This window comes from Scophthalmus maximus, chromosome 10 (assembly GCF_022379125.1).
Source record: "Scophthalmus maximus strain ysfricsl-2021 chromosome 10, ASM2237912v1, whole genome shotgun sequence".
Taxonomy (NCBI): Eukaryota; Metazoa; Chordata; class Actinopteri; order Pleuronectiformes; family Scophthalmidae; genus Scophthalmus; species Scophthalmus maximus.
The window spans coordinates 18,822,710-18,850,638 of record NC_061524.1 but is presented as its reverse complement, the minus strand read 5'-3'; the positions used below and the strand labels follow the sequence as shown (position 1 = coordinate 18,850,638).

At 40.1% G+C, this 27,929-nt stretch overlaps 1 protein-coding gene across 6 annotated transcripts; it reads left to right on the top strand.

Annotated features, from left to right (window-relative positions):
- Positions 1-548: 548 nt before the first annotated feature.
- Positions 549-27,078, top strand: pibf1 (progesterone immunomodulatory binding factor 1). 6 transcript variants are annotated; one of them, XM_035605629.2, is made up of 19 exons: positions 551-1,224; positions 1,522-3,788; positions 3,929-4,029; positions 4,541-4,739; positions 5,348-5,467; positions 5,772-5,905; positions 6,701-6,809; positions 6,927-7,046; positions 7,137-7,198; positions 7,725-7,850; positions 8,376-8,474; positions 13,884-14,049; positions 15,208-15,358; positions 16,791-16,881; positions 17,403-17,505; positions 19,609-19,739; positions 25,159-25,243; positions 26,157-26,336; positions 26,593-27,078. In XM_035605629.2, exons 2-19 carry the CDS (start codon positions 3,534-3,536, stop codon positions 26,644-26,646), a joined length of 2,286 nt encoding a protein of 761 aa, XP_035461522.1. In that variant the 5' UTR covers positions 551-1,224; positions 1,522-3,533; the 3' UTR covers positions 26,647-27,078. The 6 variants fall into 6 exon arrangements, 3 of the variants coding, with proteins under 3 accessions (XP_035461523.1, XP_035461522.1, XP_035461521.1); XM_035605628.2 differs by having other exon boundaries at positions 551-1,231; XR_004784564.2 differs by lacking the exons at positions 25,159-25,243; positions 26,157-26,336; positions 26,593-27,078 and adding exons at positions 22,011-22,168; positions 23,112-24,107 and having other exon boundaries at positions 549-1,231.
- Positions 27,079-27,929: the final 851 nt, after the last annotated feature.

The window sequence follows — 27,929 nt, the reverse complement described above, 5'->3', positions numbered from 1 at the left end:
ATACAGATGCATCCAAAAGCTCTGATGGTAAAGTAGCAACAGCAGTATCAGTACCAGAGTTTAATGTCACAATTGGGAAAAGAATCAGTGATGGGTTATCAATGTACACTGGGGAAATGTTGGCAATTCATTTAGCAGTACAATGGGTGGAAGAAGTAAAACCAATGAAAACAATAATTTGTTCTGACTCAAGCTCATCATTACTCAGTATTAGTAGCAGCCACACACACAGTAGGAAAGACATTTTAATAGAAATACAACAAACACTGTACAAAATCAATATGATGGGTCTCACAGTACGTTTTCTTTGGGTTACAGCACATTTGGGTGTAGTAGGAAATGAAATTGCAGACAAAATTGCAAAGCAGGCGACCAGGAAAACACAAATTGACATCACGATGAACATTAGCACAACAGAAATTAGGGGAATGATAAAACAGAAATTGAGAAGCATTTGGCAAAAACAGTGGGAGAAGGAAAGGAAAGGGAGATGGTATTACAGAGTGCAAAAGAAAGTGGGAGAGATGAGAAGTACAAGAAGAAGTAGAAAAGAGGAGACAATTATTACAAGACTCAGATTTGGGCATACTGGACTTAATAGTACACTATTCAAAATAGGAAAACATAACTCAGGAAACTGTGACAATTGCGGACAAGAGGAAACAATAGAACACATCACAGTACACTGTCAAATATATGGGACAGAGAGAACACGACTCAGACAGAACCTGAGAAAGCTTAAGATGAAACTGAATATTTTGGACATTTTACAGCAAGATTCACATAACGAATGTTATAGTTATTTAATACAGTACCTCAGGGAAATTAAGATGTTAGGGAGAATCTAATCATATTGTACGTTTTTTTGTTGTTGTTTTGTTTGGATTTGTTTTTAGTGATTCCGATCCACACTCCTTACCAGTTGGTGGTAATGCACCATTTCCTTGATTGCCAACCGCCATAAAACAATAAGAGAAGAAGAAGAAGAAGAAGAAGAAGAAGGGCAAGAAGAAGAAGAGCAAGAAGAAGAAGAGCAAGAAGAAGAAGAGCAAGAAGAAGAAGAAGAGCAAACCGCTTTCTGGATCTCGCTCTGCGCGTCCATGAATGCTACGCGATGCTACGCTACATCCGATGCTAGCGGACTTCACGGATGTTTACTCCGACTTCTACGGGACTCGCCTCGGATGTGTGCAGACGGCAACAGCGACCGACAACGAAGTTCATGTGAGAAGTAAGTTTATATTAAATCGTTGATTTCATGGTTAATACGTGTTAAATATTAACCAGTGAAAACGAGTCACTGGATTCTCCACAACAAACCACAACCAGACAAGAAGAGTTAATTCTGTCTCTGTCATTTTATTGACACAGTGAGTGTGAGTGAGAGAGATAACTACAACGTGCTGGATAAAGTTATTATTGGGTCTTTATAAATACGTTCTTTACCTGTTTATATTGAACAGTATATTTGTATGACATGTCTTCAGTGTTAATGCTGATATGTGTGATGGTTTCCCACAGCTGTCTGCTGCAGTCAGGGCTGAGCTGAGTTCATCTTGCAAGCCCTCTCTTCAGTGCAACACCGGCTCCTCCAACAGTCACGTGACCTGTCAGGACTTTATTTATTTGTTGCAGCATATCAGATGCAATGTGTTGATTTAAACCAATGATAGTCATATTTTGTCTTTGATTTTTTGAGAAGTCTTTTAGGAGCCTCACCCCTTTGATCCACCTCAGCTTTTTGATTTCACTTATATTTATAAATATCTTTATTTTCAATAATGTCACTTTCAACGACCAAACTGTATTTGATAGTATAACATTTAAAAAAAGGTGAAGAGCCACAAGTAGTTTGTCCAATAGACGAGCTGATGAGCATGTCACATGTATGTTTACTGTATGTGGACTGAAGTACAGCAAATATGATCTGTTCATGATGGATTAAAAATAAATTAAATATTTTATGACGTGACATTCATTTGGGTTTTGTAAGTTAAACTCAACTTGTTAATAGTGATAAATAATTGATATTTTGGATGTTTATAGTTCATTGATGTCACAACATCAGACTTCCATATGTAGATTAATTGAAGGCTGCATGTGACTCTTATGAAACAGTTCCTGGCGGTGGGTTACATGGTGTCATTTTTTTATTTTAATGTCGTTTGTCGAGGTGGTGAAATGAACTGAACTGAACTGAGCTGAGCTGATCTGAACACCATCGAACTGTCAAACTGTATGCGGGTGAATGAGCTCATACGCCGCCGGCCTCACTGGCTCAGCCTGTTGTTGTTAGCTTAGCCTGTTAGCTCAGAGCAACACGTCAACACCGCAACCTGCTCCTCGTTAATAATCTGCTTCCGTATTTAAAACATCTCGACGCAGCGACGAGCGGATCACAACCATCCGACCCACGTATATATTAATTCCATTCCGCCTGACATCAGTCTTCAGTACCAGACTGACTCCACATACATGTTCACCGTAACCGAGCAAGAAACCTCGTTCCGGGGACGCGACGTAACCGCGCATACCCAGCTTGAACCGCGGCCGCATTGAATTTAAGCTGCAGTACCACGGAAATGGCCGCCATGTCTTTTTTGCTTCAATGCGGAACGAAGTCCCCGAGGCTTACTTTAACCGAGCAAGAATCCTCGTTCCGGGGTCGCGACGTGACCTCGCGTACCCAGCTTGCACCTCGGCGACATTGGATTTTTCGATGCAGTACCACGGACTGGCCAGCATTTCATTTTTGCTTCAAGGCTGAGCGACACACTTTCCCAGGGTTTACAGAAACTCGAAACGATATCATTCAAATCGATGTATGTAGAAACCATGTTCGAACATAAAACCCAAGTTACACATACAAACAGTTCGTCATATGTAAGTAAAATAATTTTAAAATCTGTGTTAACTTTTTCCTGGCCATCTAATGATTTTTCATTGAAAACAAAGGTAGAGGAAAGTAGAATAGGAGCTGGTTGGTCGGCTCCATAAGAACTACTTAATTTTATAGCGCCTCTAAGTTGGAAAGCGGTACTGCATGGGTCTGCAACGTAATGTGTAATACATGAGTGGAAGTTGATGGTACTGCACATGAATTACCACAGGGGGCCCTGTATTCAAAGTCACAACACTCGAATCGTTGGCGGTTAGCAGGCGGCTCGGGCGGGACCCTTGAAAGTAAAAACACTTCACCGTGTGCGGTTGTCAGTTCTTAGGTGTAACTGTAATACTGTATTAGGCTTTATATCCTCTTTAGAGTTAGTTAGCTGTGTGTTTTAACGAAAGAGATAGCTATAGTGTTGCTCGGCCGGCAAAAAATATGTTTTCGTTTTTCCTTGCTGCTAACTAACGGTTAGTATCACATACCGCGATGTCTGTGCATTAACTTAAATTATTTCATTACTTTGAAGTTAGTAAGTTTGGTTGAGGCTCGAGTAGCGACCGAGCCCCACGGTTTTTTACAGTAGTATAGTGGTAGTAGGCTATACTTTTTCGAATACAGAAAGAAAGAAAGAAAACAATACAAAATGCCTCAGAAGAAGCCGACAGCTGCAAACGTCTCCAGCTCCATGGACCTCGAGTCGGAAGACATCAGCCTGGAGACCACCGTGCCCACCACCGATGATGTGTCCTCGTCCGACGAGCAGCGGGACGGCTCTCAGAAGGTGACCCGCCAGCTGATCGAGAGGAAGGAGCTGCTGCACAACCTCCAGCTGTTGAGAATCGAGCTTTCTCAGAAGAATCTCATCATAGACAACATGAAGGCCGACCACATGTCAAAGGTAGAAAAAGAGAGGGATGTCTGAGTCAGAGAAAAGATAGACAGTGCATATGTCCCTATGAGGGTGTTACTTAGTTTGTGCCTCACATGTTTTGCAGTGGCTATGACACTAGGATGATATTTGTTGCATGTCTGTTTCAGATTGAGGAGCTGGAGGAGAGGCTGAATGATGCTCTTCATCAGAAACAAGTGTTGGCCCTGAGACTCGACAGCCAGCTGAAACTAGCTCAGGAGGAGAACAGGTGAGAAAGGGGAACAGTTTCACTGTGGAAAAAATGTAATGCTATTGTTACAGATAATTTACATTAATAAAAAAAGATTTAGTATAACATGAAATGTTAAAATATGAAGGTGGTAAAGTTTAGCAACTTTATATATTCTGTCAATCAATCAGTAATGTTTGTTTATCATTTGCTTTTTGATCATAAGGCATCCCAACTCGAGCCTTGCAGATGCCTGGTATGGTTTTTGTGTTGCTATGCTATCATCATTTCAGGGTCTGTGGCAGTTCTGTTCAGTGTGGGAATATAGAACATGATATTTCCACATGTGCAGGTCTTCAAAAAAAGATTGAAATCGCCCATGGATTTGGAAAAAAAAGCAAATAGTTTAGTTTTGATTTAAATCCAATTAACAATTACAGGTGTTACAATGAATGGAATCATGATTCACATCATCTCTTCTCTATCCCATTAGTTGGTCCTGAATCACAGATATGAACTTCATTGAAATAAAAGAGTCTTTCCTCACTAGGAAGCAGCAGGCTCTGCGTAAGCAGGAGATGGAGGCCATCCTGCTCAGGCAGCAGCAGCTCGAGGAGACCAACCGACAGCTGTGTGAAAAGGCTGGAGAGCTGCGCAGGTCTCTCAGGGATCTGGACATCTCCCAGGACAGGTACCAGGAGCTCCATAACCTACCTGAGGAGAAAATCTCCATTCAAGAATATGTAGCTGTAAGTATGGGGGTGGGTGCTCTCTCTGATCATACGTTTGTCAGACATGAGCAACAAGAATTGAACCATGGCCACCTGCTCACCGGAAAGCATTACTAACCACTACACCATCATCTTATACAAGATTTTGGCTGAGAAAATATCATAATGTTTTAAATCAATTGATTATTTATCCAGTCTTATGTGTTGACTCGGGCAGTAATTGTCTCCCACGCCATTGTCTCTTCTTATCAGTTGCAGCTGTAATGCTCAGCTTTCTCAGAATGTGCTTATTTTCTCCATAAACACAAAGTTGTATCTCCAATTCTAACGGTGTGACGTAGGAGGACCATGTTTTCGCCTCGGTTGCCATGGTGACTCGTAGTATCGAAGCTCCATGAAAATGGCTTTTTATAATCAGCGGGCACGCGCGTAACTCCGTGTGATAATACTCAGAGTTGATCTAACTAACTCAGAACTGATTTTCTGGAATCAAAATCTCTGAGTTTCCCATCTCAGTGTAGATCAAGTCAGAGTTTAGGTTTAAGTTTATAATCCTTCTTCCTGGAATACACCTCAGATCTATGTCGAATCGGTTGTGACTTTTTCTTTTTGTTGTGTGTGTTTAGATGCGTTTCTATCAGGTGGTGACTCCTCTGCGGTCTCAGTTGGCTGAGCTCAGTGTTAAGAAAGGCACTTTGACAGAAGAGGTGGATACACAGAGAACGCAGTTGAAGGCTTTGATGCAGGTACCACACACAAGCCTGTACCACACCTCTATGTTGCAGTCTGGCATTGGTCTTTATGAGTTCACGTTTTGAAGTTATAGACTATTCCAATAACATTGTTGTCTCATCTGTGCATCATTGTGTCCATTTTGTCTATCTTTCTATGATCTCTTTTCAAATCGATGTTAAGTTAAATGAACATAACTGATGAACTTTCACGGTGTATTGATAAGATAATGTTGCAACAAGCTGAAGCGCAGGGTCAGAATTATATCAATTGCATATTAAACCTAATAATATGAACCATCAATATAAATGTGTGTAGAGCTATGAGGAGGAGCGGCGGTTGCTTGCTGAGCTGGAGGGGAAGAGCCAGAGACTGATCCTAGAACTGGCTGACACCAAACAGCAGATCCACGAAGGGGACTATCGTCGAGACAACTACCCAAACATCAAACGGTGAGTGAGTGAGTGAGTGAGTGAGTGAGTGAGTGAGTGAGTGAGTGAGTGAGTGAGTGAGTGAGTGAGTGAGTGAGTGAGTGAGTGAGTGAGTGAGTGAGTGAGTGTGTGTGTGTGTGTGTGTGTGTGTGTGTGTGTGTGTGTGTGTGTGTGTGTGTGTGTGTGTGTGTGTGTGTGTGTGTGTGTGTGTGTGTGTGTGTGTGTGTGTGTGTGTGTGTGTGTGTGTGTGTGTGTGTGTGTGTGTTAATTTCGAGCAAAGGGTAAGGCAAAGATTTTTGATTCTTTGAAGGCTACAGAAGTTTTTAGACCCTTTTCTTTTTAAGTGGCCAATTCCAGCATAAAATCTAATCAAACCGTATGTTTCTTCAACTTGTTGCCTGTAACATACTAGTAATACAAATGTTTACTCTTTGATCCTTTTGAGATTAGAAGTTTGATATATTAACTGTTTGCCGAATTGTTGTAAGAGAACCATTTGCTACCTGATGCATTGAGTAGCTTAATGAAATAACTGCAGGTCTGTAATATAAAATGGCATTTATGATGGGAAAGAAGGCAGCCGAAAGCCTTGACATTTGGTTTGTAAGTCACATTGTGACATGTGGCATGTGCATGAGAATATACCTTTTTTTTTTTGTCATCACATACCGGTAAACAGAACACCTAGGTTGTTTGTTTGTCTTCTTTTTTACAATAACATTTAAGAGATACATTTTTTAGTTTTCGTATATTTTTAAATCCTGAATATTTAAGTTGCAAGTTCAGATGTATGTTAACCTTTACACTGTTTTACAGGGAACGCGACAACTTTGAAACAGAACTGAAGGAGTTGAAGAGGAGTTTTGAGATGCTAGACTTGAGCCACACTGCACTGACCAGAGAAAGAGACACACTAAGCAAAGAGGTGCTTCACACATACCCACACACACTCACAATATACTAACTATGTCTTCATTTTACTCATTGGAGTCTCCTTAGGTGTACTGTAATCGTTTTTCATTTTGCTCATCTTGCCCTCCAGGTGGCAACATTGCAGCAGGCGGCGACTCTCCTAGAGAAAGACAAGGATTATCACCACCGGCAGAATGTGGAGCTAAGGTTACGCTGTGCACAAGAAGAAGACCGTCTGGAGAGGCTGCAGGTCCATACAGTTTATTAGCTCATCTAATAGCAAAGCAGTAGTACGAAAAAATCCTCTAATGTGCTTTCATGTCTTCTTATTATGGTACAGGTGCATTTAGAAGACACTAAGAAGGCCAGGGAGGACGTCTACGAAAAATACGTAGCATCCAGGTTATGCTCTACAGTTTTGCACCACTCACTGTCAGCAAGTAATCTTGTGTTTTTAATATGGACAACCGAAGCTGCACCAAAAAACATCAGTCCAGTAAAAATCACAAAATTTCGACATTGATTGTTTCATCTGTTCCATCTCACCTCAGACTTGACTCTAAAGCTTGGCATACACTGCGATTTTAGAAATGCTGTTGTTAAATTCCAACTCACACTGTCCAATTAAATCGCCTGCGATGTGAAGCCAAAGCTCAGGATTTATGTGCTCACACACTGTACGGTCTGACTGTCAGCCACGAGATGGGGGTGGTTGGCTGACCCAAATTTCTAAAATGTCCGAAATTTATCAGATCGTCCGGCGGCCGGTCCAGAGCAATAAATCACTACTCGCTCTTCTAATCGCTACTTAGAAAACAGGGCAAAATCAGGCTTAAATCTCACAGTGTATGCCTGGCTTAGACTCTTGTGAAAAGCTTGTTTCTTTTACTCTGTTCTTATCTTTTCTTTTCTCCTCTTTCCCCTACAGAGACCACTATAAGACAGAGTACGAGAATAAGTTAAGAGAGGAGTTAGAGAACATCAGGCTGAAAACCGGTCAGGAGATAGACAACCTGCAGAGAACCTCCAGAGAGATGTATGAGAGGGAGAACAGGTATCATCTTTAAAAAAAAAATCTAACTCTTATTAAAATTGTTGGTTAAAACTACAAATAAATATCTGGGGTGCTATTTGGGGAACTCACACATTTTGTTAACAAGCCACATCATTTGTTATTTAGCTAACCAATTTCCAAAAGAGTTTCATGATGTTCATACATACAATAATTCAAATGAGGGTGTAGCTTCTCATGTTGTCCCTACTTCACATTACCGCTCTCCTGTTGTCATGAAGAGATTTATCATTAATATTTTTCAAATTATAGCAATGTGTTAGAGAAGTTACGACTGGTGCATACGTCATAATTAGTTAAGATAATGTCTACAGTACAGGAACTGAGCCAGAAACTAAAATAATCAGGGATCACCACATACATCACAATTTTACCAAAATGAAAGGGAACATAACTTCAAAAGAAAAAAGGCATTTTTGGTATATGCAACATAACAGAATAAGGTGAATTATGTGTATGAGGTGTTGATGGCATGTTTTAAATGTCTGTTTGTGTTTATTTTACCAGAAATTTGCGTGAGTCCAGAGACAGTTCGGTGCTGGAGAAAGACAGAGCACAGGCAGCGGAGAGAGACACTCAGTCTAGATATGACCAGCTGCTGGAACAGTGAGTTTTATCTCATTACACACATTAAGAAAGAAAATATTTGATATTGGTGTTTATACAGCTTACATTATAAAAATACACTAATACACTTACAAATACACACTGTATTGTGACAGACAGCTAACTACATTTGCTTTAGTTTTTTTGGTCTCTCTGTCTTTGCTTTTGTCCTCTATGGCTTCATGTCATACAGTAAAGTTAGTGGTGTCAGTGAAAGGGTCAGTTCATCCAACTTACAAAGACAAACATCACACTCACTTCTTCAGATAATTTGGGTTAAGTTTGTTTATTTTAAACAAAATTATGTTCATCTCTCTTATATTGGGACAGAGGCGGAGAAGACATTACCTGAAAACCTGGATAAATAAACCAAACCAATCTGCTACCAATGTTCATTGCTAGATACCAACTAGGGTTAATTGAGAAAATATATATATAGTTTTTCATCATTCATTCATCGTCTACCGCTTATCCGGGGGGGGGTGGCTGGACCCAATCCCAGCTAATATTGGGCGAGAGGCGGGGTTCACCCTGGACAGGTCGCCAGCCTATCACAGGGCCACATACAGAGACGGTTGAACCGGGATTCAAACCCAGAACTTTCTTGCTGTGAGGCGAAAGTCCTAACCACTACACCACCGTGCAGCCTATATAGTTTTTCTTTTATTAAATTTGGGCGAACTAACCCATTAATATGGTTCCAAACAGGAGCTCAGATGCCGATATCGATATTAGGCAGGACTAGATTTCCAATACGATACATACATATATTTTAGTTTAAACATAAACTTTATCAATAACTATAAATAAAAAGGAAACACAAATACAACCAAATATATAGAACTTTAAACTACAGTGTGTAATATTTAGAAGAACTTATTCACAGAAATTTGACATATTGTCCGTAACTATGTGTTCATATATGTATAATCACATCAGAACCAATGTTTTTTCGTCAACTTTGAATGAGTAAAATATAGTTGCATTGGTTGGACCCGACCTTCGTGTAAGTCGCCATGTTTGCTACGTAGTGTTGAATACGGTTGCACATCACGGTCCTGATTACGGGCATTCTTGTTGAGTTTTCAGCGCTACCGGAAATGGAGTTAGCGGTGTGCCACCATAAAGTGTCCCTGTTGGTTGCTCAGTTGGTTGCGGTTTGCAACTTTTCCACTTCATGCTGCCATAAAAGTACAAAAATTACACACTGGGGCTTTAAATTAAGAAAATAGGCATAGTTTATTTTATGTAAAATGTAAACATAAATGCGCTTTTTTTCTGCCTTGTTTATTCTGTACAAGAAAAGATTTCATATCTGTAAACATGAGCGCTGATACCCATATGTCTGTGAAAGGCTCATATCGGCCGATATTATTGGTCGGGCTCTAGTATTTAGGTACATGTACCTCTGTGTTTTTCAACAAACTGAAAGCTGCTGTTAGAACTAATGTGCATACTTGATATAAAATCCATCGTGAGACCAAGCTACACTGGCTGATTTTACAGTAGTAAATTATTAAACAACAAGGATTACTGTATATCCTCAGAGGTGCATGACCATAGGCGATATAGCATATGTTATTGCTCTGTTCAGCAGCTATAGTTGTCTTTTGACACACTGCAACTACTACTGCTGCACTTAAAGGTAGGTTACGTTGTGTTAATGCGCTACAGCAGGGTTCCAATTAGTTTTCCCAGAGGGCCAAAATGTTCGTTGTTTAACATGCACCCACACTTTACATATCTGACTTAAACCAAAAAAAGTGTCAGTAAGCAGTAAGACTTGGCACACACACACACACACACACACACACACACACACACACACACACACACAGAAATAAAGACATTTTCAGTTCGTCACTTTTAAAGTATGAGGTTAAATACCACAATATCACACCAGCAAATTATTATTAGTTTGACACTTTTAGAATATGTGCTTACTAAATAATATCAGATTATAATTATTAGCTTTTCTTGCAGCAAAGGTAATTTGCTTTTATTTTTGTATTCTTTTAATTTATATTTCTATTATTGAATTGCTGTATTCATTGTTACCAATTAGTTTGCGGTTTTTTAGAAGTACTGTATTGTCCACTGTTCCTGTTTTCATTTTGTATTTATTCTTTATATTATCCGCTTTGCAGACAGCTGCTCTGCATGTATACCAAGCACCTCAGGTTAGCAATGGCTGGTCTGAAATAATAAAACAAAACTGATAAGTCCAGTCAGATTTCAGCTGACGGTTTTCCTGATCAATTTAACAGTTTTTTCTGACAGGTCATGTTCTTTTGTTGTTTGGTCAGTGTTGGTCTTTTTCTGCCGGGCTTCGGGACTCAGGAAGCAGGGGAGAGATTTTCTTTCTCCAGGACCGAAGCGCTCTCTCACTCGGGACCAACCCCTTACGTTTAACAACAGTGTGGCAAAAGACACATCGATACTTCTCGTTAAACTTGAGGTGCTGCGGCATTTATAATTATAAAAAAAACAGATCGCAGCCTGCGCGTGCTCACACACACACACACACACACACACACACACACACACACACACACACATACACACACACACACACACATACACACACACACACATACACACACAACACAGTTATTTATTTTCTAAGACTTACTGGTCGTTGTGCAGGCAGTTTTACCTAGCAGAGGACCATAGAGAGCGCACGCGTCTTCTGATGGTATAGGGCAAGTGTATAGTGTGGGATGAGGAAGTAGAGCAGTGCGGGACAGACATTTGGGCAGTCATTTGGGGTTCGCTGCGCTACCGATAATTAAGAGAAATCAAGGATGTTCACCTGAGGACAATGGTTAAACAGTCAAGGAAACTTGGGCCAATTGGAACAACTTTGTATTTGTCACAGTTAACCACATCATATTTTGAATTCATTCCTTGTTTTTGTTGGCCATTATCAATTAAGTGTGAGCATGTAAGACTAATAAACCAAGCATCAGTGCTGTGTTTATCAGTGACTAAGTTTTTCATTTGTGTATCTTTATTAGAAGCTTAAAGCTTACAATCAGTGTAGTTCTTTGTTATATCCCTGATGCTGCCGTTTGAGTCTGCAGCCTTTAGACTTCATGGAATTCAGAGTTCACTATTACCAACTCGACTGGACTAGAGTAAAATATTACAGCGCCAGTTGAATGCAAATCAGGAGACAGGGTATAACTGTGTGGTTCTGAGGATAGTGCATATGTTGAAGAAATCTGCAGAAACTGACTGGTTATTTCGGATAAAGTCTGTAGACTTTCTCCAATGTATTTTTGTTTCAGGGCCTTTTGCATTGGCAAAGTGAACATAGCTGTGATTCTGTTGTGGGATCTACTGTTTTGACATTTTGCCTGATTTTGTGTCAAATACTTTAAATTTAATGTTAAAAGTGCTTTTTAGTCATTTCCCACTCCACGCTCCCTCTTGTGTTCAAGTTGCCAGTCAGTGTTTCTACTTCTTACGACAATGCCCATCTCAGTATAGCCTGGAAAGGAGCCTCAGAGTCATGGCCTTGTAGGAATTTCAAATCTTGCATGGGAATTGCAACAGATATATTGTGAGTCCTGCTACACTCACTCACTCACTCACACACACACACACACACACACACACACACACACACACACACACACACACACACACACACACACACACACACACACACACACACACACTTCAACTCTGCATTTTATTACCTCAATTGAGATTTTTGTCTACTGCATACATACATACATACATGTCTGTCTTACATGAATAAATGTGTATTTGCACCTGACTTTTCTTGTTACACATATCTTAAGAAACTTGAAAAAAACGTTCATGTGTCGACACCTAGGGCCTTTTTTATTAAAACATTTGCTTTACAATATTCTGATTACATACAAACACACACACACAAATGCAGCAGCAGCGGCAGTAGCAGCACTAGTAGTTGTGTCACTGTCCAGGGTAACTACTACATGCCAGTCATTTCTCAAGATCCAAACCACCAGCTGTTGATCTTTCCATACACACTTCAATCTCCCTTTCTCTCTCTCCCTGCTACGATCACATTGCCTCTCTGTGTCGCATCACAAGCCAGCAACGACAGATGCTAGCCACAAGCCCTTAACACCTAACCCCACGCATGGCCCTATTTTTGGGGCAAAGAATGAGGCAGACAAGCTTGAAATGGCGTCAGATGATCGTAGCATGGAGAGCCAGGTTGAGTCTGGGCGGTCTATTTCAGAATGCCAGTTACTGTGATCAACTCGTCCTAAACAAAGAATTTAGTTTTTCATATTCACCAGCTTTTGAACAATGTTTTATATTGCACTATATGTAAATTGTGTTTACATATAGTGTAAACACTATCTTATCTTAAACTCATGAATCAGCTGTAAATATTACCATGACTTAAACTGGCATTTGAAAGGACAGAGAAAATAAACTAAAAGATTTTGAGGAACATTTTGCATCTTTGAATCTAGATGCAGCTGGCATTAATAAAAGAAGGGGTAACATGTCCACCATGTGAACATGTCTGTCACTGTGAGCACACAGCTCTGGCCCGTGCTCTCTGGATGATGAAATCCTATCAGGTCAGCTGTAATCGAGAGTTATTAACATTATCCAACCAACCTCCATGGCTTGGCAGGGTCTGTGCCTGCTTTTAAGATGTCTGAGGAAGAGGGCTATTGATTGTTTTTAGTTTTTTGTTCAATTAATCAATAAATTGTTTATTCTGTAAATAATCTGATCTGATAATGTCCTCAAATTGCTTCTTTTTTTTTCATTCAACCAACAGACAAAAACCCAATGATGCAAAATTTTAGATATGTCAAATGGGATAAAGAAGAACATTTTAACCTATCATTGGAATTATCACTTGCTTTGTGCTCCATTTTGCAGTTTGTTGATTTGTGCGCATTAGGTCTGATCAGTATTTACTTTTTCCTCACCGTCTAACTTGCCCATTTACTCAGAGGTGTTTGTGACAAGGCTTTGACAGAATTGTATCATCTGAAAACAGCAACTGTCAAAAATGTTCTGTTCCTGTCTTTCTTCTTTTCTAATTAACACACACTTAAGTAGAAAAACCTTACCAAGCTATTAGGTGCCAGTAAACACTTTTATTAAAAACATTTTTTTTAAATGTTGTCCAATGCTCACCAAAAAACACTTGCCAATTTCAATGAAGGACGACATTGCAACATTTGTTTGAAACCACCAGGCCCATGTCTGAGCTCAACCAGGAGCCCAAAGCTGAGTTTTCAGTCTGTACAGTCTGAGGCAGCTGCTTTATTCACTAGACATGTCTACAACTCTGTCTGCACCAAGACAAATGATCTTTTTTTCAACACACTCATGTTCATATTTACTGAGGTATGTGTATGTGTCTGTGCGTCTCCATCTTTGCAGGTTTCGCCAGCTCCAGCTGGGTACTGACACCCGGGTGGCAGAACTGTCGAACCAGGCCAAGCTGCACTCCTTTGAAGCCGAGCATGCTCAGATGTTCAAGGAGGAGACTGCCAAGGCGCTAGCACAGTGCCAGGTGGTGTGTGAAAAGCAGCAGAAGAAACTGGAGGTATGCTAAAACTTAAAGACAAAAATGGAGACAAGGTTCCATGGGAATGTTCCAGGGATGTTCCCAGTTACTTGTCTATCATAGTCTACTTGGTTTGCAGTTCAGATGGATTAATGATAAAGGTAAATCAGTTCCCAAACTTTTCAGTTTTTGATCTCCAAAATAACAGTGCCACAGTCATGCGGCCCCGGAGGTGATTGAAACTTACAAAGCATATTGAGTTGAGCTACTTTGCAATAAAAACCCCTACATGCACATGTCACAGTGTTTCCTGTGCTGCTTTAGATTGACCTGCTGCAACTGATGCTGTTGCTAATTTGTCATAAAACCTTGGGCTCATATGGGGACAAAGAAAATCAGAAGGATGATAATTTTTTTCGCATGGTTTTAGTTTAACTAATTATGGTTAAAATATTTTATTTCTCATTATTTTAAAAATTGTAATAACTTCTGACCCCTACTTTGGAAACCACTGAGGTAGATATATTAACTGATATTACTTAATAAACTGTTACTGCAGGAGTCCAAGTCTATATGACTCTGTGGCCAGCTTTTTATGCACTTTTCTTTGTTAGGCTTTTGCCATTCCAGAAGGCCATACTTTATTCAGGCTTCTGAAATGCACCTCATTTATGTTAAATGAAGTTCTTATTTACATGTTTTATGACAGCAAAACTGAAAAACTAACATTAGGACTTTTCTTAAATTTTTTAGTGCAAATAACATGAAAGCATACAAATTGTCATAAGAGTTGAAATGTTTATTTCAAATGCCGATGAATGGTGCTTGAATGTATTTCACTTTTATTTTTCTATCCAACATAAAGAGGGAATGACACCTAAGTTGAAGCTTGCAACATGTGCATGATTAATTACATTGTCATTTGTAGAAAATATTTCAGCTCTAATACTGCAAGAAATTGTATTAAATAATATAATAATTGAAAAATCAGGATCAAATTTGCAATCAGTGAAGATATTAATCCATTATCCACCATTTTATTACATGTATTACACTGACATAATGTTACATTTACATTAACATTACGCCTAGGGGAGATCATTTTGTAAAAGTTCAAAAATATTTTTTTCTGCTGACCACAGACAAACATGCTACTCCTTTCCTTAATGTGTTGCTCTCTCTCCTCCTGTCCCCCAGTTCCTCACTCAGGAGTTTTTCAGGCTGCAGGCTTCGTCAGAGATGCGGGTGGCGGAGCTGCAAGCTCAGAATGCTGAGCAGTCCTCTCGCCTGGAGACGTATGAAAAACTGGAGCAAGAGTTGGACCAAGTCACCTTGCAGGCTGCTGAAAGTAAGAACATAGCATTAGCTCTGTAATGTGCATCAAGTCAGACAGATAAAAGATCAAAAAGAACAGACTCTTATACATTTCAGATGCACTGAACTAGACCCTGGCATCAGAGACTGTGTGTACTTAAAGCACCTTATTGGATTAAATGTAGAATTTACATAATTTTACTCCAGCTTTTTTCCAGTAGCTTTATAAAAGTCTAATACAGGAGCGGGAAAATAAACGAAACACCTGGCGGTCTTAAAGGGCCCATATTATGCCCCCTTTTACTCAAGTAACATTGGTTTTCAGGTGTGTGCACTTCATGTCTTTGCCACTCCATATCAAAACACCTCAAGGATCAAGCCACACAGCACCCTCCTCTTTCTGTATAAACAGCCCTGTGAGACTATGGTCAATTCCAGCGCTTTCCTGCTCACTCCTCGCCCCCCTGCCTTCGTGTTCCGCAAAGCTCCGCCTCGCTCCGCCTCGCTCCTCCCCGGGTCTGCTGCGCAACTACGGCGTTGCGCTGCCATGACAACAGTCGCACGTAACAAGGCACATACATGACGTAGAGACCCAGGAGGCACAGCGAACACATTCTCCATAATTACACACAGAGCACAAGGGGCTGGGCGATAGAACGTTAAGGACATCCCGGCCGGCGGAGCTCGCGGCCGGCTACGAGTCTAGCTACGCCAGTAGCCGCAAGCTCCGCCGCAAGCCGGCAGCCGCGACCGCCGGCAGCCGTGAGGTCCGCCGGCAGCCGTGAGGTCCGCCGGCAGCTACGAGGTCCGGCGGCAGCCGCGAGCCGCGACCGACCGCCAGCAGCCGCAACCGACCGCCGGCAGCCGCGAGCTCCGCCGACAGCCGCGAGCGACCGCCGGCAACTGCGAGTGAACGGCTCGTTTACAGACCGTCTGCACGATCAACCCAAACAACGAATCAACGACTCATTGTTTTCTTTTCATTCTCCGTGGGCTGGCAGACACCCCAGATAACAAAATATACGTGGAGGCAGGCTGAAAAGGTGCCTGGAGCATAATATGGACCCTTTAATTCTTAAAAAGAAATGAAATGGGTTCCTCAAAAATAGACTGCGATACTTTAAAAAATATATGTATTTTGTTTGAGGGAGGTTAGTTGTGTATAGTGAGGAAAATAAAGTTTTGTCTTTAGCACAATCTACCCATTACGGTTGTTCCAGAGCTAATTTTTAATCTCTGCTCTGTATAGTTAATACAATTTTATAATTGGTTAATCTATTCCTCCATTAATCCAAACATGTTTGGCTGTTTATCCAAGTCTTCTCCAATTACTAATGATATTATTAAAAGTTGTTGTTATATACAACTGGGAGATAATGCTTAACTTGGTGGTCCCTGCAGAAACATGGTAATCATAAAGTCCCTGGAGATGTATAGACAATATTTCTGTTTATGTCTGTTGCCAGTTGAGAACGAAGAGGTGGCAGAGAGAGTTTTGTTCTCGTACGGCTACGGAGCCAATGTTCCAACGACGGCCAAAAGAAGACTAAAGCAAAGGTACAGTACATGATACCCTTCATATTTCAAGAAGGGTTAGGGTTACTACATCAAAAAACTTGCGTCAACTTTCTATTTTAACCACATGAAATAACTTTATTTTGCTACTTTTTGGCATTTCAATATTAAACATTCAGTTTTTCCTCAACACATTTCATTTTTACACTATTTATATCAGCTTGCATTCTTCTCCATCTTCTTAGTTGGTTAATTGAATTTCTACCCTTTACAATGTATTATTATTGATATGGCAAGCTGTAGCTGTATACATATTGTGTCATGCACTCTACAGGCTGTGGCCCACGTGGGCGTTTTTGATATTTTCAATAGGAATCGCCACAATGAAGAATTTTTGACAAATCCTTTCCACACAGTCTTTGATTTAAAGCAAGCTTTTGCAGCTTTTATGGTTATATAAACTGACTGGGAGAAACAACATGGGGTTGCACACCTACTGTAACCTTGTTTGTGTTTTCATGTTTTGGAATTTCCATAACTGCCTTTGTGTGGCTGTCCTGCAGTGTACACCTAGCCCGCAGGGTTCTGCAACTCGAGAGGCAAAACACTTCGCTGAGGAGAGAGTTTGAGAGACACGAGACACAGACGGGACAGATATCTGAAGAGGTAAACACATACAGACAAACACACGTATTCAAAACCCAGGTGATGAATGATGAATGATGGCCTGCCCGTGGACCATCATCAATCAGATAGTGTTTAATTTTATGTTTTTAAATAAAAATTGAAATTAAACAGCAACTCAGATTATAGTTACTTCTATCAAAGTCATATTGATTTATTTAACCTGGCTTTTACCTCTCTGTCATGACATAACAGTCATTAATACAAAGCCAAGCTTGTTAGCTCATCATCCACCGCTTGCCTTGTCACACCATTGCACAACTCTGCAGGGATAAAAGTCAATGACCTGAGTACATCTAATTGATCTTGTAAAGACAGACTTTTTGATTTAAAGATTTTTAATTTAGCAGCTTTTGAGATTGGTCATCACATATACTGTATCATTAAAAAACTAAGACATTTACAAATTGTAGTGATGTGTTCTGGACGTGACGACTTGTGCACACATCAGAATTCGTAAAGATAACCTCTACAGTACAGCATGAGTGAGCAACTAAAAAATAATGAATGCAGATTTAAATATTAGGCGGGATTATTAAAAGGAGGGAGAGCGATCGCCACAGGTACAGTATTTTCGCAATAAAAGGAAATAACAACATAACTTGAAAGGAATAAAGGACTTTTTTATTATTTACAACATAATGGAACAACGTGAATCGTAATGAAGAACCATAAGTATAAATGAATGCAGAAACAAATAATTAAATGAAAAATGAATAAAGTTTGCCATGAAAAAAGGCCATTTCTGTATTTCTACATTTATTCACTTATTTTTTCCTACATTTATTTATTCCTACATACTTTTATTCATGTATACTTCTGTCATTTTTTGTTCTTCATGTGTTCAGGGCATCTTTTAAGTCTATGTGTGTGTTAATTTGACCACAAACATTCTTTTCTACCTCATAAAACATTAGGACACATTTTTAAATGTCAAAGTTTAACAATGGTCTGGTCAAATTTCAACCTGTAAACCTGTCAGGAAAACGAATTTTGAGAGCAGACACCGCGTACCTTACAAGAGTGAGGAGTTAGAGTCTTAGGAATCATCAACAAGATTGCAAACAATTGTAAAAACCGTGAAAGCCATGCTCTTCACTCTTGCAGCAAATCACTGTACCAATCACTGAGGCGTTTGTTGTGTTTGGCACACATGTGCATTTGTGTTCAATGCTAATACTTTAATTTTGGGTGTGTGTATTTTGTCTGTGTTACTGTGTGTGAAGTCACATGTCGACTACTCGTACTATGTTGTTGAAAAAGCGTCCATTGAGGTTTAAAATGATAAAACTGACACCTCCGGCAGCCAGTGTGCTTGCACCTTTTATCATAATCTCAATGAGAGGAGTGACTTTGGGAGACAGAACAGAGAGTCTGGGCAGATTTGAGACTAAATAAACCAGCCATTCAACTGTCAGCTGTGACTGACTGGTCCTCATGTGGAATACCTCATGATTCATCGAGTATGAAAGCAAAGGGTGAAAAATTATACTTCCCATTCATTGGAAGAGGCAAGGGTGTTAACCACTCAACCACCCACACATATGCCCTGCCTAACAAACTATTGTCCTTAGCCTCCCACCCAGTTCTACTCACTACAGACTGGCTGTAAAAGTGGTTTAATGTGTAACACCCTAACTTTATCTTTTGTTTCACAGATTTTAAGTATGATACTGTCGGAGCAATATTGTATCAGGAGCAGAACATGATTTCTTATGAGGGAAAACACTGTAAAGGTGCTTTTATGTCAGTAACTTAAAGATGTTAAGTTTGTAATTTTTAGTTGCTTTTACACTTTATATCTTAATCTGTAATATAAATGTAGTACTATATTTATTAAAAAGGCTGTAGCCTTGATACTCACAATTATGGGCACCAAAGCCAGTGATAAGGCAATGAGGAAATGTTGTTTCTTCAAAACAAATATTGGCAAACATTGCATATTTTTATGATGATAACTGCATGTAAAGTCAGTTTTGAAATGTGAGATAAATGATCCTTAACTATTAAAAAAACTTTTAACAACCACACACACACTCGATCCAAGTCCCTGTTAAGTATGCACATATGTGTGTTTTTTCCCAGTTGTTGGCAGCCAACCAAATGTTACAGCAGACGCAGCAGCCATATAGCTACCTGATTGAGGCAATGAGACAGAGGGATGCACAGATCACCACGCTGAAGGAACGTATCACCTCCCTTGAGGACGATGTCAGGTACATGCACAGAAACACACACTCACAGAGAGGAAAAGTCTTTTTTTAAATTGAAGACCTGTGAGGCTTTTGTCTTGCTTGCGAAAACTGCCTTTTAAACTTGATAATGTATCTTGTAATTTACTCATGGCAGTAGGCCATACCTCCCCACCCTTGGCATTTTCAGCTTCATTTCCTTGTCTCGTCTTCTATCCTAATCACACCTAGTTTATTTTGTCATTGTGCAAACCTACATGTCTCATTTTTTTTCAAATGTTCAATAAGTGGGAGCTTCACATCAGCAAACCTACAGCTGCCTGGGACTGACCTAAATCCCTCTAGTTCTCATCTGTATTTTAACCTGAGACATATGCAAATTGACAGACTGCAGGTTTTCTCTTGCTGATCAATACCAAAAAAAACGGGAGAGCAAAAAAAATACCTTTAGGTTACTTTCGTTACTCACAAATCACGTTAAGTTTCATCCACATCTTTTATACAGGAAGGGGACATTAAATTAACTCTACCTGGCATTATATGTAAAATACAAAAAAAAGCTTATCTCAACGTCTGACCACCAGCCCCCCTCACTTAGAAATGTGTGGATGAGCAGCTCTACCGAGGAGCCCATGCTCAGGACAGCGTAACCCAGGCTTGGATACGTGACGTCCAGCCTGTAAAACCTTGCAAATGTGAGTGGCGAAGACCAGCTAGCTGCAGTGCAGATGTCCTGGATAGAGACCCCCTTAAACAGGGCCCATGAGGTCGCAAGACCCCTGGTAGAATGAGCCCATAACCCAGCCGGAACCTGAACGCCTGAACTGGAGTAGGCCAATTGATGATGAATCATCGTTGTCTCCCTCCGACATGAGAACATTTCCGCTGTCTGATTCTACCGCCTCATCTTAATCCAACAAGAGAGGTGGCTCAGCAAGCGGGTGTAGAAAGTCAAGCGCCAAACCCCAGCATCAAATCTTCGGTTCCGGAGTATCCTCCTGCTCCATGCCGAGTTAGGTTTCCTTAGGGGTGACACTGATGAGGATACGGTCCCCCTCAGAGAGGCTTGCCTGGCGGAGCAGACCTGGTGTGTGTCTTTGCCCGAGATTTTGTTTCCACAGGTGTATTTATGGCACAGGGTCCTGACCCAAACGTCATGACTGCCAGACAATCAGGGATGGGGTAATGTACAAGTGCTTCTGTGAATACGCAAGGGGTCGTATCCCATAGTGAGACATCTTAACTAATGCTATGAAAGAGAACCAAAACCTTTAATAATACTCTCAGGCTTCTCAAGCCTCCTCATTTGACAGAGATGTTGACGTTTTCCTGTGGCTGCCTGTTTAAAGGTTCAGTAGCAGGGGCAATTCTAGGATCAGAGCTTCAGATGTCCGTGTGTCGTCGTCCCGTACCTGCAGGAATTTTGATGAAAAGTAGCAATTTGTATGAAGTTATGAACAGATTATTTCCTGGTGATATTTTAATATTTCAGGTGAATTTTTTTTTCTCATATTTTTAAGACCATAATTCACATTCACAACAACAGCGGCTTTGAACTGAACTTTGAACAGCTGCAGCAGCGTGGCGTCAGTCACCGCAGCTCAATTACTGCAGGTCGCGTTGTACCGTTTCAAAAAGAAAAGTGCAACCAGCCAAACATACATGTTGAGAACGGCCACTACTCTAGTAACGTTAATAAGAACACAGCAGAGCTTTCCGCCTCACTCAGTCTGGTAAAAGTAAAGAAATGTGTAACACATTGTTGTTTGAGCTACTAACTGGAACCACCGCACCACACACAGTCAACCACAGCCGCACTGTGTGTACGTGTGTGCTTCGTGCTGGCTACTGCAGGGCTTCGGGAGAGCCGGGCAGTGGCAGGGAGAGTGAAAATCAGTTAACACGCCACTGTTCAGTAGGTAGGATTTGTAAAAATAACTTTTTTTCAGATTTACTGAAACTGTCACTATATCCTGTTAGTTATATGTGAGACAGATCATATGTGACACAATCTAGTTCATTTAGCAACCCCAGCTGCCTTTAATGCCATTTGCAAGAATCCAACGCGTCCAAAGAAAAATCACCAATCACAGCCAGTGGTAGTCTCTCTACTCTGTCAATCATCTGGGTACGCGCTGTGCAGTGCTGACAGTACCTGTGCACACTCGCTCGGTCAAGACCAAGCTCACGTCTTAGCAACGAGGAGCTAGCAGCAGAAGCAGAGTAAGTATGATAACACCATGGCAGAGAAAGTATAACCCAAGCATCGGAAAAACTTTGCACCTCCTTTGCCAGAACCTGCATATACGACAAAGACCACGTGCAGAAACTAGCTAAAAAGAAGGAAGCAGATCGAGCAGAGATTGAACCTGTGTAAACATCAGAGCGGTGGTCCACAGATGAGAGAGCTGCAAGACCTAAAGGATTCACAAACGATGTTTTCTGCTTGTCCGGTAATTATCCGTTTCATTCATGTTTGATTTTATTTTCCATTTTATTGTAGCATTCAGTAACCATACCGCATGCTATTGTGGTGTTGTAATCAGCCTACTAGTTGCTAGGTTCACAGTGCTGTGTATAGCGTTTTTATTGCATATTGACTGAAAATATTTTTATGGGGCCAAGCAGTCTTATCGGTTTTGAGAGTTTTCCAGACATTTTTGTGCCGTTGCTTGTCCTCTCGCGGCTAAATGCCCCCCCATCAGTGTCGTACTGTTTAGTTAGCAGAAATGTACCATCCCATGCTATGCTAAATGTTAAGTATGTGTCGATATTCCCAGCTGTGGCTACAGTCAAAATCATATAATTAATTTTCTCATACAATCATCACATACGTATTTTTTAATCACTGTAGTGCAAACTGTCAAATTATTCATATTTATGTGTGAGCGTAATGAATGTGTGAGAGAGAGTGACTGTGCAAATGTGATGTGAAGCAGAGTTAACTGTAGCAGTACATTGACAGTAGTAGATGTACCGTGCCGGTTATAGTCTGTCAATAACGCAGCAGCGTCTCAAGACAAAGGTTAAGTTCCTGTGTGTTGTTTACACATTGTTACTTTCACTGTCGACAAAGTGAAAGGCGTTTGTCCCAAAGCAAGACTCTACTTTGGCCATGGAGAAAAGTACAATGCACATCTCCCTGCTTTGAACAGCATGTAGTTACACATTGTGTTGGACTCTGATTATGTACGCACATGCCCTTTTTACAATTTGTGGCAAGTTGGTTACAATGCAGCATATAAAGGGGATGATTTATTCCCCTCACAGTATTTTGATTTGTGATCAATTTTTAAGGGATGAATATTTTTAGACGACTATTTTTTTTTATTAAAAAAAATATTATTTTATTATTTTTAATAAAAAGTATTATAACAGTTTTCTCTGAATTTGCAGGTCAAATGCAGAGCTGGAGTCCTTCTATAATCACATCCTGATGTGCTTCAGCATCAGTCCTTCAGTCTATGAAGCCAGAATCTTACTTGCTGACTCAGACTACAACCACCATGTCCACAGACCACCCAAAAGAAGACCTGACAGCTCTATACATATTAAAAGGATAAGAAAGTTTTTCAAGATTAGTGGGTTGTGGTTGATTCCATGTCGGTGAAATGTTCTGTTAAATAAGTGAATATTTATGCATGCTTTTTCCCCCTTAGATTTTTATTTTCTATTTATTAGATGGGTAGGTGTTAGAAGATGAAAAATAGTATTTTATTGCCTTGGTTTAGCACCCAGATGAATCAGGAAAGAAATCCTGCAACATTAAATTTGTAGATCCAAATACATAATTCTACCGGAGTATTATAAATATTCAACACACCTACTTTGTATTTTATTTATGTGCAAAATAAAGCTTGACAATATCACATCATTGTTTACTTTGATAAATTTGTTATGCTTTTCTTTGAGATATTACATGGGTTGTACTGAATCAGTGAATCCGATAACCCCAAATTAATATATTTCTAATGCCTTGAATTGGTTCAAAAGTATATTGATAAGAAAATGAAGTAATCTTCACATTGTTGTATATATATGCAATTAAAAACCAATCACTTTAAAAAAATACACTTTATTGCAAGGCAAATATTCGAGATGGAAATAAATATTAAAATATATGTTTGAAATAAATCAATGAAATGAAAAAAAAATGTATTGAACAGCACACTATTTACACCTAGCAATGGCAACTGAAGCTACACCATCATTGAATGAAACAGTGCAAGCAGAAGGTACAAACTGTCAAAAATCAAAGATCATCAAAGATCAGCAATGTCTTCAGCTCCCAGGACCTCGGGTGTCTGGCCAACACGCTGACATCTGCCCCATCCTCCACGGCCCCTGCCCCCTCTTCTGTTTGCTCGTCTACTCTTCGGAGCAGGAGTCCAGTGTACCAGTCTCAAAGCTTTAGTTATATTATAGAATATAGATAAAAAGCGTCAATCATCCTGCAAAGCAACACATGATGTATGTGAAGATAAAGCTGTTAATTTGCAGGCCTACCATGTAACACTCTGTAGAAGCTAATGCACTAGCTAATGCTAGGTACGTAAACAAGCTAATTAAAACTGATTTACGGTAGCCTACGTTCAAAAACACTGTTGATACTATAAACGTGTTATAGTCTACCATTGTCGACAGTAGTCGGTGTTAGCTTCTTACCAATGCGTACCTGCCCTGGCTTCGGTTGCCATGGTATGCGCGGGCACGGTGGACTGGGAGGAGCTGTGGAGGCAGAACCGAAGTGCAGCGGAGAGGGAGGGGGAGAGAACGAGGAGTGGGTGGATTTTGAATTCTGAGACTAAGTCCACATTCCTCTCAATCCTACCGACTGCCGCTTTAATAGCAGAGAACACAGCTCACAGGGGGATTCTCTCAAAGTATTAATTGTATTCACAATTTTAAAAAAGTTAAAATTTGCCTGAGAGTCATATCTCAGGCAAAGTTCTCAGTAAAAGGTGGTGAGGGCACCGAGCTGTTATTTCAAGATTTGCATGATGGTTTGCTTTAGAGCGTTTCATAGCCCCAGAAAAGAGCTCTTGGAAAGTGCTGTAGAGAATTTGAGTTTCTTTCACTAGATATAAGACTAAAAAAACTTTAAAAAAATAAAAAATAAAGCTTTAGAAAAGCAATTGCTTATTTAATACATTTCTGAAATTGATGACTTGTACTATTGATTGTTTTATACCAGTAATATATGCTCACAGTACGAGTTAACTAGACTGTTGACAGTCCAGCATTTTCTTCTTTTTCTACTTAAACCGTTCATAGTACACAGTCGCACAAATGAAGCAACAGACAAATAACACAGTCAATATACATGACTCCTTGACCCAAACCTGACCCCACCTTAACTCAAAGTCAAACACATTCTAATTAACATGACATCTACTGTTAACAATATATTACAGTCTCCACTTGTTTTTGGGTGTAACCCCAGTTCTCTGAGGAAGGAACGGACTGCTCTGCAACAGGTGAAAAACATCATGGCTGCCGATCTGGAGAAACTCCTCAGCCATCAAGAGGTACACATGATGATGATGTTTGTTGGTTACATTGTGTTTATGTTGTGCAAATTGTACAAAATTGTGTTGGTTTGCTGTTTTCTGCTGAACTGTAAAAGCTCTATCCAGTGTTCCCATTCTATCTCAGTGTATTGGGTTGTTTCCAAATGGTGAGAAATTCCAGCAAAACCTTCCTGTGAAAATCAAGATTTCGCAGTAAAAACACCGGGGCCATTATCTTTGAATGAAGATGTTGATTTTCTGTCGATCAAAGCGATTGATCGACAGATCATTGCAGTTCTGCTTTTAAAGGCTTCTGATATTCACACCAGCAAAATAATTTTAAAAGTGTTGCCCTCAAGACTGCGCGTGCTGTATGTGAATTTACATGGGAGGGACCCCCCCACCGCCAGCCAGACGTTTGCTGTATGAAGTATGTGCCCTGTCATAGACAGCTGTTCCTCAGCTTGACTGTTTGGGATGCCACCAGGGTGCGTATGTGCACTCGTGCATGTGTGACATGCCAGGGCTCATGTCCTCTTGGGTGATAAATAGAACCGTGAAATGGCCCTGAGTCCTCCCCTCTGCCCTGCTTCCACCCCTAAGGACCCTTTGGCTTGTTGAGCTTATTGCAAGTTGTACTGTAGTTGGTCCCCAAGAGTTCAGCTGCGGCGCTGGCCTGAGTTTTAGGACAAACATGTCAATGGAAAACAGCAAAAAAGATTCTTGGAAACACATTTTAAAGCAAATATTATCTTATCATCATGTATGGGGGAGGGGGGGGCTTGTGCCAGATTTAAAAAAAGAAACACCTGGTGATTTAGTTGAGATTTTTGGCCTGTGGGACACTAATCTCAAAATGATTTCTCATAGAGATTCCTTGTTTTAACCTTGTTTTCACATTTATTTTTTTATGAACCCTGTGATTCTCCAGGAATTAGCAGTGATGAAGCAGGTCCTGATCAGCATGCAGTCCAGACATGGAGACACTTTTGCCAATTTGGAAACAAACAAAACTGGTGTCAGGACCTCTGCTGTGGCAAAACAACAGTCCAAATGTATCAACAGGGCTGCAGAAGAAGAGTCACCAAACAAACCCAAACCCACTGTATTTGTAAGTGTCTCACATGGCAACACCCTTGCATGAGTCACACCACCTTAACCTGCCTGGACAGAGGTTCAGACAAAGGGAGCAGTAAAGGTTGTTAGGAGATGATAAATTGCTTTGCTCTGACATTTGGTTTCAGTTGATATTTTCAGTTCAATCAGCTGAGCAAAGATATGCTGTAGTATATTTTCTTGGATCATGAAAAATAGTTAAATCCGAGCTGTTGTGCACTAATGACTCTTTTTCTCTCTGTCATTTGCAGACTAATAAAGAAGTTCCTGACTGGTACCAAAAGCTCAAGCAGAAATCCAAATGAATTGTCATTTGTGTTACTGCTAGGGGTGGGAGCTCACGATTCAATTCTAATTCAGAGGGCTATGATTCGATCATAAAACGGTTATTGATGCATCTTGATGCCTCATATTTTCATTTCTATACATAATTTTTTTAATCATTTTCATTTTCATTTCAAAATGACCTACAAAAAAATAACCTACATTGAGCTCTAGCCTATATCAAAATCAAACAGTTTTTCAAATCAAGTTATAATTTTGATCATAATTTCTTTTGCATCAAGATAATTGTTCAAAAGAGATTCGCGATTCATCTAAGAATCAATTATTTCTCCCACCCCTGGTTACTGCTGCTATTAATTGTTACTCAGTGCTTTTACAATCTCTTGTTTATAAAGGCCTTTTTATTTTAAACGTGTAAATTACACTTTGAAATGTAAAAGGAGAAACCCTTACTGGTGTTCGAGTGTTTGTTGTTCTCATCCATGGTTACATTTTGTTCAGAGAGGATAAATTCTCAACGTACTGGTCCAAAACCTGAGGTAGTACCTTCCACGGGGTACACATTCCTAGCTAACTGACTGCCCAAAAATTCCTCTTTCTTGGCAGTGGTCTGTTTTATTAGGTCTGCCTATCATTATTTCCTCATCTTTTCATCATTTGCAGATACTGGTGACCACAGACAAACAGCATTAGCCGACATACCTTTATCATTCCAGACCATGTTCTTATTGGTGTCACATTAAACATGGCCAGAGGACTGCTATAAAACTGGGCTGCCATAGTTTTTTTCTTTTTCTAAGAATGCCTATAATACTGACCAATGGATTTATGTTCACACTGGTTTGAATTACATGTGAGGTTTTGCTTTGTAAATAATACCCTTTATTAGGGATGCACCGAACTTATTGAGCCGAAAATGGCAAAAGAAATGAGAGTGCGCTATATGGCTTCCTCTTTGTCGTCATCGAGATGATAAACTCCACAGTGGTGCTAGCTGGCGGTTTGCACTTAAGCTGAAACAAAGCCCAAAGTCGATGCGTGCTAGCTTATCGTGCTAGTAGCTTGGCGTGCTAATAGTTTAGCCAAACACACTTGCTTAGGTAATTACTCAAAGTATATTATATGATTCCGAGCAGTCGGCCTTTATATAGTAATCACAGTTTGTCTCACTTTTAGTAGCTGCAGCACAAAAGCAATACTAAAACTTGTAATTCATTAGTTATTGAATCCAAATACAGTCTGAAGTGGGCCATCCTGCATTCTATTTTACATCATTTTTCGTTCTATGAGTTTATGTTATTTT

Excerpts from the sequence above, each read along its gene's own strand:
- pibf1 (XM_035605629.2), top strand. The coding sequence starts at position 3,534 with ATGCCTCAGAAGAAGCCGACAGCTGCAAACGTCTCCAGCTCCATGGAC. Across the intron at positions 8,475-13,883 it reads TATGACCAGCTGCTGGAACA|GTTTCGCCAGCTCCAGCTGG; the intron begins GTGAGTTTTATC and ends CCATCTTTGCAG. Across the intron at positions 16,882-17,402 it reads AAAAGAAGACTAAAGCAAAG|TGTACACCTAGCCCGCAGGG; the intron begins GTACAGTACATG and ends GCTGTCCTGCAG.